Here is an 18,813-nt window from a genome sequence, read left to right on the forward strand (position 1 = left end):
CAGGCAGGCGCTTTCAGGGCCTTTGCACTGGCTACCTCTGCTGTCATAGATACACAAAGCACCCACCCTCACCACAAGGTCTTTGCTCAAATGTTGCCTTCATGTGGCTTTCCCTGACATTGTTTCCTATCCCCCTTGGTTTCATGCCTGCCCCCCAAAGTATTAGTCGCCCTCCAACATAGTATACTCTGGTTTGTTTTCTTTCTCACCATTCTAAAACAGAAGCCCCATTAGGGCTGGGATTTTTGTTTTTCTTTATAACTGTTAATTTTACAAAACAGAATGATGACAAGTAGTGGGCCCCGTCTCTTTTTTGAACAGATAAATACTATCCCTATGTAGCTGCTTTATCTATTTATTTATTTATTTATTTATTTAGTAGTGCTCGGGATTGAACCCAGGGCCTTGTGCATGCAAGGCAAGCACTTTACCAACTGAGCTATATTTTTAATAAGCTTTTATAACAATTTTAGATTCACAGCAAAATTGGCAAAAACAGATTTCCTGCATACCCTTTGCCTCCACATGTACATAGCCTCCCCCACTAAAGCTTATAACACCATTGTGGTACATCTGTTAAAACAGATGAGCCCAAAAATAATAATACCTAGTGTGTTCATTAATAATAATAATGCCTCATGTGTTTTTCATTGCTGTGGCCAAAATATCCAACAATAACAATTTTGAATAGGAGAAGTTTATTTTGGTTCATGGTTTCAGAGGTCTCAGTCGATGGTTGGTTGATTCCATTGCTCTGAGCCAGAGTGAGGCAGAACATCATGGCAGACAAGTGTGGTAGAGAAAGCTGCTCAGCTCACAGCATCTGGGAAGCAGAGAGAGGAAGGCAGAAGCTGGAGGAAAAAGATAACCCTAAGGGCATGCCCTTAGAGATCTACTTCCTCCAGCCATGCCCCACCTGCTTGCAGTTCCCACCCAATACAGTAATCCTGTGGATTAAACCACTGATTAGGTTATATCTCTTAGAATCTAATCTTTTTTATCTGCATCAGTGCAGGAGCTTCCGAAAGACATCTCATATTTAAACTATAATACCTAGGAATAAATCTAACCTAGCAAGTGAAAAACCTCTACAATGAAAACTATAGAACACAGAAGACACTGAAGAAGACAAAAGGAAATGGAAAGACCCTGCATTTTTGGACAGGCAGAATTAATATTGTTAAAATGGCCATATTATCAAAAGTGGTCTACAGATTCAATGTAATCTCCATTAAGATATCAGTGACTGGGGCTGAGGCTGTAGCTCAGTGACAGAGCGTTTGCCTAGCATGTGTGAGGCATTGGGTTTGATCCTTAGCACCACATAAAAATAAACAAATAAAGGCATTCTGTCCATCTACAACTACAAATCTTTAAAAAAGAAAAAAAGATATCAATGACATTCTTCACAGAACTGGAAAAAACACTCCTAAAATTTATATGGAAGAATAAAAGACTCAAAATAACCAAAGCAATTCTGAGTAAAAAGAACAATGCTGGAGGCATCACAATACCTGATCTCAAACAATAGGGTTATAGTAGCAAAACACCATGGTACTGGAATGAAAATAGACATGTAAACCAATGGAATGGAAGACAAACAAACTCACACAGACACAATCGTCTGATCCTTGACGAAGGCACCAAAAACATACACCAGAGAAAAGACAGCCTCATTAACAAATGGTGCTGGGTGAAATGAGTGTCCATATGTAGAAAAATAGAACTAGATCCCTATCCTTAACCCTGCACAAAATGGACTGAAGACCTAGGAATTAGACCTGAAGCCTTTGCAACTGCTAGAAGAAAATAAATGTCAACACATCTATAGGCACAGGCAAATAACTGCCCTCGATAGGACTCCTAAAGCTCAGGAAATAATACCAAGAATTAATACCCAGGACGGCATCAAATCACAAAGCTCCTGCAAAGCAAAGGAAATGAGTGTGAAGAGAGAGCCAATAGAATGGCAGAACATCTTTGCCAGCTACTCTTCTGACAAGATTCATATTGAGAATACACAAAGACTCAAAAAACTGAACACCAAAACAACAATCTAATCAAGAAATGGATAATAGTCACCTCTCAAGAGAAGAAATATAAATGGCCAACAAATGTGTGAAAAATATGTTTAACATCTTTAGAAATCAAGGAAATACAAACCAAAACTACACTGAAATTTCATTTCACTCCTGTTAGAACAGCAATATCAAGAATACACATAAAATGCTGGCAAGAATGTCAGGGGAAAGAAATGCTTCTACACCACTGGTGAGACTGCAAATTAGGAGAGCCACTGTGGAGACCAATAGGGAGGTTCCTCAAGACTAGAAATGAAGCCACTATTTGACCCAGCTACACCACTCTTTGGTATTTATCCAAAATAATTAAAGTGTACATACTATAGTGATACGTGCACGCACACCTGTTTACAAAACGCAGCACAATTGACTATAGCCAAGTGTCCATCAACAGATGAATGGATAAAGAAAATGTGAGTTTTCTTCAGTCATAAAGAATAAAATTATGTCATTTGTAGCAAAATTGATGGAACTTGAGAGCATTCTGTTAAACAAAATAAGCCAGACTCAAAAGTCAAGGGTCAAATATTTTCTCTCGAATGTGAAAGCTAGAGAAAAAAATGGAGGAGGGGGATCTCATGAAAATGGGAGTGAAAAAAGGTAAGCCAAGGGGAGGAAGGAAGAGTGGGGAATGAAACTGACCAATTACATCGTGCATATATAAAAATCACAATGAATTCCACTATTATATATGATTATAATACACCAATAACAAAAACCCTAATAAGCCTACATTGACATATCATTATCACCCGGAGCCCATAGTTCACGAATTCATTCATGTTGTACATTTTACGCATTTAGGCAAAGATATGCGGTAGGTACCCACTATTACAGTACCATCCTCTGTGCTCTGCCCGTTTATCCCTCTCACACCCCAACCATAAATCTTTTTACTGTCTCCATAATTTTTGCCTTTTCCAGAATGTTATAGTTGAAATCACAGTATGCAGTCTTGCCAGACTGGCTTCTTTCACTTAGTAATATACATTAAAGGCTTTTCCATGTGTTTTCATGACTTGATAACGGGTTGTTGGTGTTTTTTTGTTTTTTGGGGTTTTTTTTAGTGAATATTGATCTTTTATCATTTAAAATATATATACACAAATATGTGTATGTGTTGAATATGTGTATATATACAGGGAGGAGGGGGAGAGAGACTTTGTCAGAAGCCAAAGGGGACCTGGCACAGTGGTGCACGCCTATAATGCCAGCAGCTCAGGAGGCTGAGGCAGGAGGATAGAGAGTTCAAAGCCAGCCTCAGCAACTTAGTGAGGTCCTAAGCAAATCAGCAAGACCCTGTCTGTAAATAAAATATTAAAAAGGGCTGGGGATGTGTCTCAGTGGTTAAGCACCTCTGGGTTCAGTCCCTGGTACCAAAAAAAAAAAAAAAAAAAAAAAGCCAAAGGGCTTCTTACTTTATGCTTTCTTATTCTGATGTTTTTGTTTTTATTTTTATTTTGGTACCAAGGACTGAACTCGGGGCACTCGACCACTGAGCCACACCCCCAGCCCTATTTTTTTGTATTTTATTTAGAGACAGGGTCTCACTGAGTTGCTTAGCACCTCGCTTTTGCTGAGGTTGGCTTTAGAACTCATGATCCTCCTGCCTCAGCCTCCCAAGCTGCTGGGATTACAGTCGTGCACCACTGTGCTCGGCTGTTCTAGTGTTTTTTATACCTAGGATTCTCTTCCTGCTCTCTGAACTGTTAGGATTACTTCTCTGCTCTCACCTAAATGTGAGAGTTTTTTGTTTGTTTTTGGTTCTGGGAATTGAGCCCAAGTGTGCTTTACCACTGAGCTTTACCCCTCCCCTATTCATTCATTCATTCATTTAGACAGTCTAAGCTGCTAAGGCTGGCTTCAAATTTATCATACTCCTGCCTCAGCCTCTGGAGTCATTGGGATTACACTTGTGTACCACCACCCCTGGCCTAAATATGGTCTTAATTCACAACACTGTACTTCTCCAAGGCAAGTACCTCTTTCTTCCTTTCATTGTAGAGTTTCATATGAGCCTAGCTCATTTATTGGACAGTAGATTCCCTAGGAGCCAAATCCAGGTCCCTTTGCCATCTGTTTCTCCCACACACTCGATTCAAAGGGCAGTGTACAGCAAACTCCAAAACTCAAGCTAAGTTGTTTGTTGAATGTCAATTCAGTCATATGCCACATGACATTTTCAGTTAACAATGAACCATATATGTGACAGTGGTCCCCTAAGATTATATCATCTAATGAGATTATAGCCATCTTAGTTTGTGTAAGGTACACTCTATGATATTCACACAATAACCAAACTACACAGCAATGCATTTCTCAGACTTATTCCTATCATTGAGTGTCACATTTTCTGGTAGTCAGGACATTAATAATATAGTAAAGTATATTTCACAGTATTCAATTCCTACACAAAGTAACAACTTAAAGTGTTAAATTAAAGTAACATTAAATAATATGGAAATCAAATGGTGGAAGAGTTTTTTTCCTTCTTGTTCTCATGCTCCCATCCCCTTTGTGGTTAAGTCAAAGGAAAAAAAAATATCAGCACTAATGATGTTTATAACATCTAAGAATAAAATGTCCATACTATTATGTTTGTAACAGCTGATACATCCTTGTTTCCCGGGTTTTTTGGGTTTTTTTTGTTGTTGTTGTTTTGTTTTTTGTTGTTGTTTTTATCAGACTTCTGGATGGAGGCTTTCAAAGTCAACAATAGCACTTGCTAAATAACACTGTTTCACTGTCATTGTACTTGTTTTTAAGGCCACATATAAGCATGTGATACTAACTTTCCATTTGCAGAAGTGATAGAAATATTCCTCTTAAAATAAATTTAAATAAAAATTGGTTGACTCCAGAGTTCTACAGAACTTCTGACTATCATGTAGACATCTGTAAAGAATCCTACCCCCACTCAAAACCAAAGAGTGAACAGATGACAAAATCATTACTGTTCTTGGATCTATTGGAGAGCTCATGTGACACAGCAACCTAATGGCCTCAATTCCAAGGAGAGACAGAACCCCCAAAGGAGAGAGAGAACATGTAGACTGCTTCACCTATGGCAGATGTGGGAGACATGTTAGCCAACATACAAGCAGGTAAGAGGAAATAAACTGAAAAGTTAAAAGAGTTGCTAAAGGTCAAATACAAGCTACACAACAGCATAACATTCTGGGAGTGCAAGACAAGAAGGGAGCTAGTTTGTGAGCACTCACAAGCTCTTTCTAAAACCTCCACCAGGTGTTCATGAGAAAAATGGGCAAGGTAGGAGCTCTAGAGAGTCTTGCTTGGTTAGGAGGGATGTAGGAGGGTTGCATGTGAGAAAGGTTGTAAAACTTTTCCTCCCTGCCTGGGCCCTTCCCTCATAATGAGTGAAAGGCCTAAGCCACTGACAGAGGAACAGAATATCCTATCTTCCCAGATTATCAATGCCATTAAAGGGTCCTGCCCAACCCAGAGGCATAGACAGAGGTTTATTTAGGAAAGTACATATATATTGAAGAAAGAATGGGGCAATCTCACAAAGAAGACACCTTTGTGGTAAAACAAGGATTATGCATTTTATCTCTAGAGGGACAGACAGCCCTTAAAGTTCTGTGGAAAGGACAGAAACTCTCCCCTACCATACCAGGCACAGAGTTTAACTGCTAGAGGGAAGAGGGGAAAGAATACTGAGTAAGAAACCATTCCTAAAGCCCAGACACACAAGGCCTAAAGACTTAAGCTGCACTGAATTAGAGCAACAGAGAACCCCTTTATCCCTCCTTCACTAATAGCCTAGTCAGCGGCTAGTAACAAGCATCAGTGCTTGGGGGATGGGCAAAGGCACAGAAGGAAACATACCTCTACTGAGCAGCTATGCAGAATAGCTATATGCTCAAGGATGAACTTTCAGAAAACTTCTCCGGCCCCAGCCTAAAGCAAAAAAAAAAAAAAAAAAAAAAAAAAAAGCTAGAGGATGTAAAATCTATGACACTAAAAGCAACCACAACAACAAAACCCAAATTCACTGTAATCCCAGGCACTGAGAGGCTAAAGCATGAGGATCTCAAATTGGAGGTCAATTTCAGGAACTTTAGCAAAACCGTGTCTCTAAATAAAAAGGACTGGAGATGTAGGTCAGTCATAAAGTGCTCCTGGGTTCAATCCCCAGTACCAAAAAAAAAAAAGAAAAAGAAAGAAGAAAGGAAGGAAGGAAGGGAGGGAAGGAGGGAGGGAGGGAGGGAGGAAGGAAGGAAGGAAGGAAAGAAAGAAAAAGAAACAAAAACCAGCTCAGTTCCTGAACTGATGACCAAATTCCAAATAACGGATCTATCAGGACATAATCCTATGTAAAACCAGGAACACAGGCATAGGATGGTTGCTGTGAGCTGAGTGTAAGAGTAAGTGAATCTTCTACTGGCACCAAGGAGCTCCTTGGAGATGATGGAACTATTCTGTATTTGTGGTGAATGTATGCAAAAATTCATAACTGTACAACTAAAAAGATAAAAACTTACCAAATATAAATTATACTTCAAATAAACTTGATTTTTAAAAGTTATAAAGGTTGTTTAATAAAAGTGACACTAGAATGGCTTGAAGATCATAAAACTATTGGCAGAACTGTTGAGTCATTCCAAAATTGAAAAAATAATGTATAAGCCCAGCACGGTGGCGGCACCGGCACCGGACGCTAAGATGGGAGGATCACAAGTTCAAAGCTAGTCTTAGTCTCATGGAGGCACTAAGCAACTCAGGGAGACTGTCTCTAAATAAAATACGAAAAAGGGCTGTGGATGTGGATGGATGAGTGGTTGAGCGCCAGAGTTCAATCCCCGGTACTAGCTCCAAGAAAAAATTATATATATATATATATCTCAAGACCTTTCTTGTATCAGAATTCAGAAAAAAAAATAGTATTAATGCCTTTGCTGTTGTGTTTCGCCATTTTAGCTCCACAAGCAAGGGCCGGTTACTTAATCTTCCGAAATCTGTTTCCTTATCTATAAAAGAGGAATCAACATACTACAGGACACCTAGTTAAATGTGATTTTTAGATTTAAAAAAAAATGACACCAACTTTAGTATAAAATATGTATCAAACGTATTTATGTTGAAAAAAACGATTCCTTGTTTATCTCAAATTCGACTTCACCAGACGTTCTCTATTTGTCTGCTAACACTGGAGACGATACAGAGAGGTTATTCTGAGAATTAAACGAGACTGGCACCGCAAGACGTTCCCCCAGCGTTTGTCATGATTAGCGCCCAGTGGTGGCCAGCCCTGTTTGAACCCCAGCCCCAGCCCCTCATTCAGCATCTGCTCCTTCACTCTGGGACCTGTGCGCGTGGCTTTACCCCAAGTAGACACCAACGCGAAGGAAGCGTCGGAGCGAGGACACAAAATCCCCAACTATTAAGCGAACGTTCCAAGAGAGGTAACGTCACGACGCACAAGGCCCCGCCCCGAGGGCGGCACTAGGCGCGTAAATAAGACGTCGACAGCGGGGCGCTAGCCCCGGGCCTGACGGGATTGTGGCGGTCCTCTCCCAACTCGGAAGCTACCGCTGCCCCCCGGACGCTCTCAAGATGGCGACCTCGCTGGGTTCCAACACCTACAACAGGCAGAACTGGGAGGATGCGGTGAGTGTACCCGCCGGAGGAGAACGGCAGGAGGCGGCGAAGCCCAGCCTCAAGCGGGAGGGCTGACTGAGGCTGCGGCGCGACCGAGGGAGCTCCAAGGAGGACCCGATGCTGCGGCCTAACTCGGCGGGAGCAGGAGGCTGGAGCGTGGCCCTCCTGCGGCTTGGAGGGAGGGGACTTAGCCAGGGTCCCTGGACAGCCGCCTTTCCATCCCTGCCCCCTCCAACCTTTTCCAGCTGATTTTCTTTTCTCCCGCCGCCTGCCGGAAGTGCAGACAGCGCCCCCTCCCGCGACCCGGCCCGTGCTGGACCTGGGGTTCCTCCTGCCTTTTCCTCCCGGCTCTCTCTCCCCGCCCTCCCCCGCCCCCACGAGTGGGACTGGGGTGGCAGGATCTTTGGAGCTTGATCCTCATCCATATTCTCATTTTCACCAGGATTTCCCCATTCTATGCCAGACTTGTCTTGGAGAAAACCCATATATCCGAATGGTGAGTGATTTCGCGTGTGAACGGGAGTTATTGCTGACATTCTCTGGAAAGTGTTTCCCTTTCCATCAGAAGAAATGATGCTCTTTTACTAACCCAGAGTGCTGGATGATTTGCAAAGGACTGTCATTCTTACTCTCTCACTTAGGAATTTAGCAGTGATCCTGTAATGTAGGAATCATAACGACTAATATTTGTTGAGCATTTAGCTAGGAAATACGTCTATTCCAGAGACCTAGAGAGCTTATGTTTTCTCATATGGAAGTAAGGAGTGGAACTAGGATTTAAATTCAGATATTCTGACTTCAGAGACCTCAGCAATTAGGAGGAGAACCAGGATTAGATTCCTGACTCCTAAGTCATATGCAATTCAGCCACTGTACTTAGTAGTCTTTAGTATAAGAGACACTATTCTTAAAAAGACAAGGGTAAAAGAGCAATAGTAATTAAGTTAGAACTCCATTATTGTGATTAGTATATGTTGTATGAATAACTTAAGGTATCTGCATAGGCTAGAGTAGTTATCTTCTTACTATACTTTGTGAAAGGGACCAGCCATAGCTGTATCCTGTTTTAAGAACTGTGGAAATCATTAGGAATTTAGTTCTTGGGAGCCAGAATGAACCTAGGAGTTATGGCTGTGCATAGACATTTGCCTGGTATTAGATTCATAGACTCTTGAGAGAGAATAACTCAGAGTATGTTGTTTGAATATTTCCTCTATCCTACTCTCCCTTTTTGGGGAAATATTCTAACTAAACTCCCCTATTTAGTTTGGTTTTGGTTTTCCCCCCTTTAGGATGCCAGAGATCTCCAGACACATTTCTTGGGTTGTCTATAGGATAAGCATAGACATTCTTCCTGTAACTAGTTCTTTTCTTTCTTTCTTTTTCTATTTCAGACCAAAGAAAAGTATGGGAAAGAATGCAAAGTAAGTATGTCTGTTAAGAAATAATGATATTTTTTTCTTCTTTTTCTCTACAAAACTAGCCTTTACATACTAAGCATAAAAGTCAGTACTCTATAACTTTCATATGTCACCGATGTATCACTGACTTGTAACTATTTAGTGTGGGAGATAAGAAAAATGACCTTGTAATGTATTGATTCTTGACCTAGTGATGGTGAATAGGCATTGAACATCGGAAGTTTGTATAATAAGTGTTGTTATGATTGTGCATGTGAGCATTTTAGCTGAGAAGGAAAGTCATAGCTGACATAAGATTCTCAAATGATTATGTGATATTCCCCACTTCCTCCTCCCTCAGAAAGATTGAAGGATTATTTGTCTTTGTTGTTTTGTGGTACTGGAGATTGTACCCAGGGCCTTGCTCTTGCTAGGCAAATACTCTACCTCTGAGCCACATCCCCGGGCAGAGTCAAATTATTAATGTTGCTCATCTCTGGTGGGAGGACTTTTAACTATTTAAATATTTTAACTATTGGCAAAGTGTGCTGTAAATTGTATTGAAACAGTTGGTATTTAAACGGGTGATTGCTAAGGTCTCTTCTAAACCCTAGATTCAAGAATCCTTTCTTGAATTCCCCGTTGTTATTAAATCTGCTGGGTTGATTATCCAGATCAGGACCCATAACACTCTGTGGCTCTTGTTTGTGTTCAGATCTGTGCCAGGCCATTCACAGTGTTTCGCTGGTGTCCTGGAGTCCGCATGCGCTTCAAGAAGACTGAAGTGTGCCAAACTTGCAGTAAATTGAAGAATGTCTGTCAGACCTGCCTCTTAGACCTAGAGTATGGTATGTTTGCCATGTCCAATAGGTCTGTAAGTGTAAATGTTCCCTAAACAACAAACTTGTCTCTCACTTCTCTCCCTGCCTCTGGCTCTGATCCTACTTTGGAATGTCTGTTGTGGTCTACTTCTCCCAGGAGTAGAATCATAATTAATCCACTCTAGAGTCCTGAACAATATAGTAGGATCTTAAGGAACAGTTGAGAAGTAAACAGAACTGACCTATACCTCCATCTCTGTAGCCAAGGTGAGGTAAAAGACATTGATCCTGTAATAGGAAATTCTTGGCCTTGGGCTTTTTTCTTCAGCCAGAGCTTTTTTCCCACAATCCCAATCAGAAGCTCAAAGGCTAATTATGCTTTAAACTTTTATCTCAGCTGGGTTGTTAGAACCAAAATATTATATTATTACTGTTTTATAACAGCTACTTTGGGAATTATTTTTTTCTTTTAAACTGTAGGTGACTTTTTAAGAAAAGAAATTTGCCAACAAGAATTCTATATAGTTAAATAAGAGGGGAAAGGAAAATGTGTATTAATATATGTTAAGTTCAGAAAGGACTCTGGTAATCAGACTCTTAGCCACATATTGTTTAATAGTATTTATATGTTTATTAATGAGAATTCTGGTCCTGAAGTACAATCACCCTTGTGTGTCTGTGACTATCTGTAGGATCAGCCTTGAAATAAATTTCTTTAAGATAAATTTTACGTTTATTTTAAATAAGTTGTGTTAATAAAGTTTAGATACATTATTAATTTTCAGGTCAAATATGACTATAACCCAAGTTTATTTAAAAGATTTTCTAGGGGGGAGGGGAGGGGGGATAGTAGAGGATAGGAAAGGCAGCAGAATACAACAGACACTAGTATGGCAATATGTAAATCAATGGATGTGTAACTGATGTGATTCTGCAATCTGTATACGGGGTAAAAATGGGAGTTCATAACCCACTTGAATCAAAGTGTGAAATATGATATATCAAGAACTATGTAATGTTTTAAACAACCAACAATAAAAATTAAAAAAAAAAAAGAAAGAAAAAAAAGATTTTCTAGGGCTGGGTTTGTAGCTCAGTTGCTTATCATGTGTGAGGCACTGGATTCAATCCTAAGTACCACATAAAAATAAAATAAAGGTATTGTGTCCGTCTACTATAAAAAATTTAAAAAAAGATTTTCTAATGCTGGGTGCGATGGCACATGCCTGTATTCCCAGCGACCCCAGAGGCTGAGGCAGGAAGATCATGAATTAGAAGCCAGCCTCAACAAGTTAGTGAGGTCCTAAGCAACTTAGCGAAACCTGGTTCTGATCCCACTTTGGAATGTCTATTGTGGTCTACTTCTACATAAAAAGAGCTGGGGATGTGGCTCAGTGGTTAAGCATCCTTGGGTTCAATCCCTGATAACGAAACAAAAAGGTTTTTTAAAATATTCATTCCATCAAATTTTATGGCAGCTTAGGAATTTAGACAGTTCTTTAGAATGCCATGTAGTGGTATCAGTCTGGTGATGCTGAAGAATTTAAATAAAAATATAGTAAAGTGGGCTGGGGATGTGGCTCAAGCGGTAACCCGCTTGCCTGGCATGCGCGGGGCGCTGGGTTCGATCCTCAGCACCACATAAAAATAAAAGGTGTGTCCACCGAAAACTGAAAAATAAATATTAAAAAATTCTCTCTCTCTCTCTCCCCCCCCCCTTAAAAAAAAAAAATATATATATATATATAAAGTGTCTGATACCAAGTAGGACCAAGAGAAAGGAAGAATTTTTATTCTGTTTATTTAATATGGACATGTTTTTAAATGTATTTGAGGTTTTCTTCTCTATTCCTTTGTACCAGGCCTGCCCATCCAGGTTCGTGATGCAGGATTGTCTTTTAAAGATGACATGCCAAAGTCAGATGTCAACAAAGAGTACTACACACAAAACATGGAAAGAGAAGTATGCTGGCACTTTCATGATATATTTTTCGGGGGTGGTGGTGTTTATTTGTTTTTCTAGTGCTGGAGATTGAGCCTAGACCTTTTTGACTTATGTACTTTTGTATTTGATTAAAATACTAATAAATTGACAGTCTACAAATTTGTCATACCCATATAGATTTCTAATTCTGATGGAACACGGCCAGTTGGCATGCTTGGGAAAGCCACATCCACTAGTGACATGCTGCTCAAATTGGCCCGGACTACACCCTACTACAAAAGGAATCGGCCCCACATTTGCTCCTTCTGGGTAAAAGGAGAGTGTAAAAGAGGAGAAGAGTGTCCATACAGGCAAGAGCTGAGACAAACTTTCAGTATTTGTTTTTGCATAATGAGTTTGTACTTTAAAATTTAAAGCTCATGAAGCTAGTGTACTCTGTCTCATATAACTTACTAAATTTAGAAGAGCTTGATTAAATTGTGGGTTTGACATATGACTGAAACTTGGGAAACTACATTGCTATGCAGTGTAAAGTAGATTCTAACCCTGAAAGTTTCTGCATAAGAAGGGAATCCTCACTGTCATCATATAATGGCCTAAATCTCAATGTAGAGTGGAAGTCAAAATGAGCCAAACTTCAAAAGGGTGTGTATATTCCAGTTAAGACCACCAAGCATCTGGATTAGGAGTTCTTAACTTGAGTTTGATTAACTCCACTCCCCTAAAAATTAAGCAAGCCATTTTTCTGGGGCTAGGTCCCTAGCTTTCTTCAGATTCTCAGTAGATGCAAAACCTCAAATATGTTAAGAACCATTGACACAGAAAGGGGTGATCACTTGCCCTTTTTATTTTGGGATGAATTGTGCCAAGAGTATTTATAAGGAAAGTCTCACACCCTAAATGACCATTAAAATGGATTTTAGGAGACTGGGAAAGACTGATAGACTAAAACCCTTGGTATCAGCTCTGTTTGATAATTATATTTTGGTATGGCCCTGGTTTCTAGTTCAAAAGGCATAGGACTTTACTATGTAGTTACTATTGGGTGATATCTGCATTTTTTCACCTTTATATGCATTATTTTTTTCTCATAGACATGAGAAGCCTACAGATCCAGATGACCCTCTTGCTGATCAGAATATTAAAGATCGGTATTATGGAATCAATGACCCTGTAGCAGATAAGCTTCTCAAGCGGGCTTCAACAATGCCTCGTCTGGACCCACCGGAGGATAAAACTATCACCACACTATACGTTGGTGGTCTGGGCGATACTATTACTGAGACAGATCTCAGGTTTGTGGGTATAATTTTAAGAACTATTTTGCTTTTAACTGCCTTGGAATTATTTATCTGCAAAAACACAAGAATGATCATCTATATAAAGTACTTTTTTTTTTTAACTATTCTGTAGTTAGTATCATGCTGACTCAATTTTTATAAAATTATCTTTTATGAAGCCAGAGGAATTTGTAATGTTCATCAGGAGTGCTTATCTATCCTTGTATATGATAATAATTACATGGAACCTAATAGCTGATTAGAATTTTTAAAGAATGGCACACTTCCAAGTATGATCAGTTACATAGAGGAGGGAGAGCTTTGTGATTCTAAAACTCTTATGGTTTAAATTGTTGGCTTTTTTAAGAGAGACTGGTATTTCATAAATTTGTGTTATTTTTGGCTTGTATTATGCTTGGGTAGATGAGACATCTGGGCAGATAGTAATGGAAATTACCTCTTCCAAAGAGATAAAGTGGAGAAGAAATTCCTGTAAGTTTATAACCTGCCCTTGATAGCCTGTCTCCACTAAACCCTATCTTAGTGAACTAGATAATTGGCAGACTTTCTATGAAAGGCTAGAGAGTGAATATTTTTAGACTTTGTGGGCCTCATACAGTCTTTCTCTCTTCTATTTTCCCTTTCAACTTTCTGAAAAGAAAAAAAAAAAAACATTCTTGGCTCATGGGCCATGAGCACTGTACTTTGCCAACATTTTATGTAGGGCTTAGGGTCCTTAAGGAACCTATTAGAGCCCCCTTTCTTCCATGGGAACAACACTGAGATGTTTGAGAACCCTGCTTATTCTTTTTCCCCCCATCTTAGTAAGCCGCAATTACAGAAGGGCAAGATATGGAGGGGAAACAGCTGCAAGTAGTTAGGTACATAATCATGGGGCCCACCTGCCTAGTGGTGAGTCAGAGAAAGATTTTATATCCATTGTCAATCTAGTGGGCACGTCTGTTTTGTTGACCTTTCTCTTTCTGCCTGTGTCCCTTCAGAAATCATTTCTACCAGTTCGGAGAGATTCGAACAATCACGGTTGTACAGAGACAGCAGTGTGCTTTCATCCAGTTTGCCACAAGGCAGGCTGCAGAAGTGGCTGCTGAGAAGTCCTTTAATAAGTTGATTGTCAATGGACGCAGACTCAATGTGAAATGGGGAAGGTAAGAATGGACTATATATTGAGACTTTTTTTCTTTTGGTACGGAGAATTGAACCCCCGTGCTTAACCACTGAGCCACATCCCCAGCCTCAGCCCATTTTACATTTATTTAGAGATAGGGTTTCACTGAGTTGTAGGGCCTTGGTCAGTTGCTTAGGGTCTCGCTAAGTTGCTGAGGCTGGCTTTGAACTACTTGTGATCCTCCTGCCTCAGCCTCCAGAGTCACTGGGATTACAGGCATGCACCACCGCACTTGGCTATATTGAATCTTTTAATAAATTGTTTAATTATTTGGAAAGTAGAAAGCTTTTGGTAAATAGGCTTTAATCAACAGGATATTTAGAAAGATCTTAAGAAGGTCATTCTCAGGTGTTGGAAGAGTTCTGCTTTGGAAATGTATTCAGGGTTTTGCTGTTAGTAATCTGCCTCTGTGACGGTTCATGGTTTTTAACCACCTATCATAGACCAATTATATTGCCTAGCATAAAAGATAGATAGATTCAAGGGTTTATAGAATCTAAAGACCTAGATTCTACTTCAGAAACTGGGGGAGAAGATAAAACAGAAGAATATCTATTTTAAGTTTGAAAGTGATGGTTACATAAGACAGACACAGTAATTGTGTAAGAGATACAGATAAAACACTCTGAATTTTAAGTTCAGAGGGAGAACTTACTTCCAGCTTGGAACCAAGGAGGAGGTGACTAATAGCAACAGCTCTGCGTATGTGCTAAGCACTTTGCCAAACATATATGTTGTGGGAGACCAACCTCATATGTGACTGAGTTAACTCCCCTGCTGAGCGATGTGGCGTCAGGCACCCATGCTGCTAGACTGCCCTGCTCTTCTAGGGTTCGAGTGACTATGTCTTCCTACAGCCCCATGGGTGAAGCTATGCTTACCTGTTCCTTTGTAATATAACCCCTTGCCCTGTTTATAGGGTGGAATCTTCCATGGAAGTGCCTTGTGTGTGTCCCCTTCTCTTACTGTGCCCCTGGGTGTGGTCTACCCAGATGTCAGTCAACCTGCTGACAGTGAACATCATGAAGATAGACTCAGCCCCCTGAAATCTGACCCCTTGCCTCATTTGAATAGATTTTCCTCAGTAAAAGGGGTCAGCACATGCTCTCGCTCTCTCTTCCTGCGGACCCTTAAGGTCAGAGGAGCCATCACAGCGACCCCAAAGAAAAAAGTATTTGTATCTCTTGAGTGGTGATTTTGCACAGCCCAGTTAGCCCAGTTCAACCGGATTGACCCCTGAGCCTTTTAGTCGCGAGAACAAAAACCTGGCAAACAATGGTTCTAGAAAGTTTTGAACCCAGATCTTTCTGCCTTCAAAACCATCGCTCTTATCCACTCTGCACTTTGGTATTTATGGGAAGACTGCTTGCTGAAGAAGAGACAAGGAGTGAAGGGACTGCATTTGACTGGGGAACTTGACAAGCAGAGGTATGAGAGAAGGTGGGACAAGGTGCTAATGTCTTGTGTGCATGCATATCTCCCAGATCCCAGGCAGCCAGAGGAAAAGAAAAAGAGAAGGACGGAACCACAGACTCTGGGATCAAACTGGAGCCAGTTCCAGGTCTTCCAGGAGGTAAGTGCAGACTTGTGCTAACCACTGAAGCTATTTGCCCAGTGTTCCTCTATTAGAAGAGAAGCTTGTATGGCTCCTACAGCAACTCTCACTTCTAGAGAGCCCTTTTGAGGACATTAAAGTGATAGAAACAGTGTTGCCAATTGTCTTCCCTTCTGAGTGTTGCCTGTTTTCTCTTCTCCAGCTCTTCCTCCTCCTCCTGCAGCAGAAGAGGAAGCTTCTGCCAACTACTTCAACCTCCCTCCAAGTGGTCCTCCCGCGGTGGTAAACATTGCCCTGCCACCACCCCCTGGGATTGCCCCGCCCCCACCCCCAGGTAACTTCCTTCTTCCTTCCCGAGAAGTTCTGTGAAAGTCCTACACCTCACCACCATGTCTAAGACAGCTAAATCCTTTGCATTTGCCCTGAAAAAGTTTATTGGTAATGCAGATAGGTTGAGAGTTCTAATATTTCATTTTTTTCCTAGCCTGCCAAGGAGAGGAAAAGCACCAGTTTTTTGAAAATCTGAATATATGTGTTATCAAGATAGGAATTACTGGGATTACAGTGATCTACCACTAATTTGTTATCTGTTCTGAACTAAATCCTAACTGATGCCCCTGTAGCACTGTTGCTCAAAGTATGGGCTGCTCTTGATTGTCATTTCACAAAGTATTAACTATCTACAGTAAGGTCTTTAGCTTGTGCCAGGATGTAAAGCATTGAGCCACTTATTTCATTAGAAAGTCTCATTCCAAAAAAAAGATCGTTCATGAGCAGCATACTTGATCGTGTAATTGAGTTACATTTTGGCTCCACATCTTTATCTTGTCCAAGGTAGTAATAAACAACTTAGAGAACTAGTACTTTGTATAGCGCAGTACTCTAGAAAATGTCAGTGACAGTATGAACAGTGTAAGCAAATCCCATGTGACCAATTCTGTGGCGGAGAGCACATATCTTTAAAGTGGTGTCTGAATACCTTTCATCCTGGTATCAAGCATTGAAGTTAATGATGACAGGGTCTTGCCATTGGCCTGATTTCTTGTTCACTTCCCACATCCTGAATGAATCTTGTTTGGTAGGATCTGGCATGTTTGATACATAGCAGAGATTCACATGATATGCTAGCAGAAGCCTTGAGTCCTGAGGAGTATTCTGGACTGAGGGGAAACGTTTTAAAACCAAGGAAATAATACACGTAGATATTCCCTAAGCAAGTCTGATGGAGTGACATTCATTTAAGCCCATGTCAGCTTTGATTTATATGTAGGTAGTTTTGATCTTAGGAAGATTCAAAAATATGAAAGGTTGTCAAAGGAACAACAAACCTAACAAATTTATTCTCTCCCATGTACAGGTTTTGGGCCACACATGTTCCACCCAATGGGACCACCCCCTCCTTTCATGAGAGCTCCAGGACCAATCCACTATCCTTCTCAAGACCCTCAGAGGATGGGAGCACATGCTGGAAAACACAGCAGCCCCTAGCACATTGCCAGCATTCTGGGGCTCCATGGAAGAAAGGGCGCTTTAAAATCCCAGTAAATGGATCTTGGAATAAATATATTTTTCCTTCCTTCGTAGTTTCCATGGTAGCTGAATGTGTTCAGATGTGGGCAGTTGGAGAAACATAGCCTTGCTTCCCTACATATATTGAAAGGATCAGTGGACCTCAAATAAACTGCCACGAACACAGCTAGTTACCATGATTATATTACTAAGAAAACCTACTGCTAGTCCCCTTAAACCTGTATGGGGGCCAGCAGATGGGTAAATTGGAATAGCCAATGGAGTTACCATCCCAATTATATGTTCATTTTGTACCTTTTGGGGTGGGGGCAGCAAAAATTGACCTGCGGTAAAAAACCTTTTGACCATTTTTATGTCTATTGGGTATTTTCTTTTTTTATCATCTAAAAAAAAAATAATACTAATCATCGTAGTTGCATAAGTGTGATTTAACTCTTCTGAAGTCACATGCTCAGACAAGAAGAAACCAGGACCCAGCACAGCCCAGAATTTTTCTTTTCTTCATTTTTAAAAGGAATGATAGTTTACTCCTCTGTGTCACCAAAAAAGGGGCAAAAGTAAAAGTTACTTTTTATTCCTATCAGAACACAAATTTTATGGATCTATCATTGAAGAAATCTGGTGTCTGGAATGAAATTATTTCAAAGAACTTACCATAAAATTCCGTCTGTAACAAACTAAAAGGCAAACTTTGGAGTGTGTTTGAACAGAAGACTCGTGAGCTACCACTGGAACTCTGATCTTCAGCATTCACCTTCATGTGTCTTCAGCGTCCCCTGTGATCCCCTGCTTCTGGGCAGAGGACTGTTGGTCTTAGAATGTTTGGATATAACTGAATTGTAGATGATAAGGGAAATTTGATGTTGTGTTGTATTGTTTTTAAATAATTAAAACGGGTCAATTTTCCAAATATTGTTGGCTTATTTCTAGATTTCTGTTTTGTTCGTCCTTCAGTAGTTAAATTAGTGGAAGTTAAAAAACAATTTATACATAAATATGAAGTTTAAATCTTGTTTTAGACTGTCTTGATTTTTATCTTTAAATCCGTTTCATAATGGTAATAAAGACCAGGTCTTTTTAGTTCTTGTGTCAGAAGTTGGTTGTGAGGTTAAAATAATGCACATAGCCCAGAACCTGACATGTTGATAAATGCAGCCTTAAAAGGCATCCTTATACAAGTCATTTTAAAAGGAAACAAACAAGGGGCTGCGATTGTGGCTTAGTGGTACAGTGCTTGCCTAGCACGTGCAAGGCCCTGGGTTCGATTCTTGGCACCACATATAAATAAAAAAGGTATTGTGTCCCAACTACAACTAAATATTTTTTAAAAAGGAAACAAATGAAATTTATGTAATCCCCCTTACTTAAAGCCAATCCTATGTCCCTTTTATCT

General features: G+C 40.2%; 1 protein-coding gene and 1 long non-coding RNA gene across 2 annotated transcripts; one reads left to right on the plus strand and one right to left on the minus strand.

Moving 5' to 3' along the window:
• Positions 1-602: 602 nt before the first annotated feature.
• On the minus strand, positions 603-8,126 carry LOC124103731 (uncharacterized). Its single transcript, XR_009228287.1, has 3 exons — positions 7,689-8,126; positions 5,931-6,002; positions 603-823 (listed from the first exon to the last, which is right to left on the minus strand). It is a non-coding gene; the product is annotated as an uncharacterized LOC124103731 (long non-coding RNA).
• Positions 7,558-18,433, plus strand: Rbm22 (RNA binding motif protein 22). The gene is made up of 11 exons (XM_046460440.2): positions 7,558-7,712; positions 8,146-8,199; positions 9,098-9,127; positions 9,819-9,951; positions 11,787-11,887; positions 12,047-12,219; positions 12,964-13,164; positions 14,151-14,315; positions 15,820-15,908; positions 16,093-16,224; positions 17,248-18,433. Exons 1-11 carry the CDS (start codon positions 7,659-7,661, stop codon positions 17,376-17,378), a joined length of 1,263 nt encoding a protein of 420 aa, XP_046316396.1. The 5' UTR covers positions 7,558-7,658; the 3' UTR covers positions 17,379-18,433.
• Positions 18,434-18,813: the final 380 nt, after the last annotated feature.

This window comes from Marmota monax, unplaced genomic scaffold, assembly GCF_021218885.2.
Source record: "Marmota monax isolate L192 unplaced genomic scaffold, Marmota_monax_Labrador192_F-V1.1 WCK01_AAM20220418_F8-fsc00006, whole genome shotgun sequence".
Lineage (NCBI taxonomy): Eukaryota > Metazoa > Chordata > Mammalia > Rodentia > Sciuridae > Marmota > Marmota monax.

Excerpts from the sequence above, each read along its gene's own strand:
- Rbm22 (XM_046460440.2), top strand. The coding sequence starts at position 7,659 with ATGGCGACCTCGCTGGGTTCCAACACCTACAACAGGCAGAACTGGGAG. Across the intron at positions 8,200-9,097 it reads AAAACCCATATATCCGAATG|ACCAAAGAAAAGTATGGGAA; the intron begins GTGAGTGATTTC and ends TTTCTATTTCAG. Across the intron at positions 15,909-16,092 it reads AGTTCCAGGTCTTCCAGGAG|CTCTTCCTCCTCCTCCTGCA; the intron begins GTAAGTGCAGAC and ends TCTCTTCTCCAG.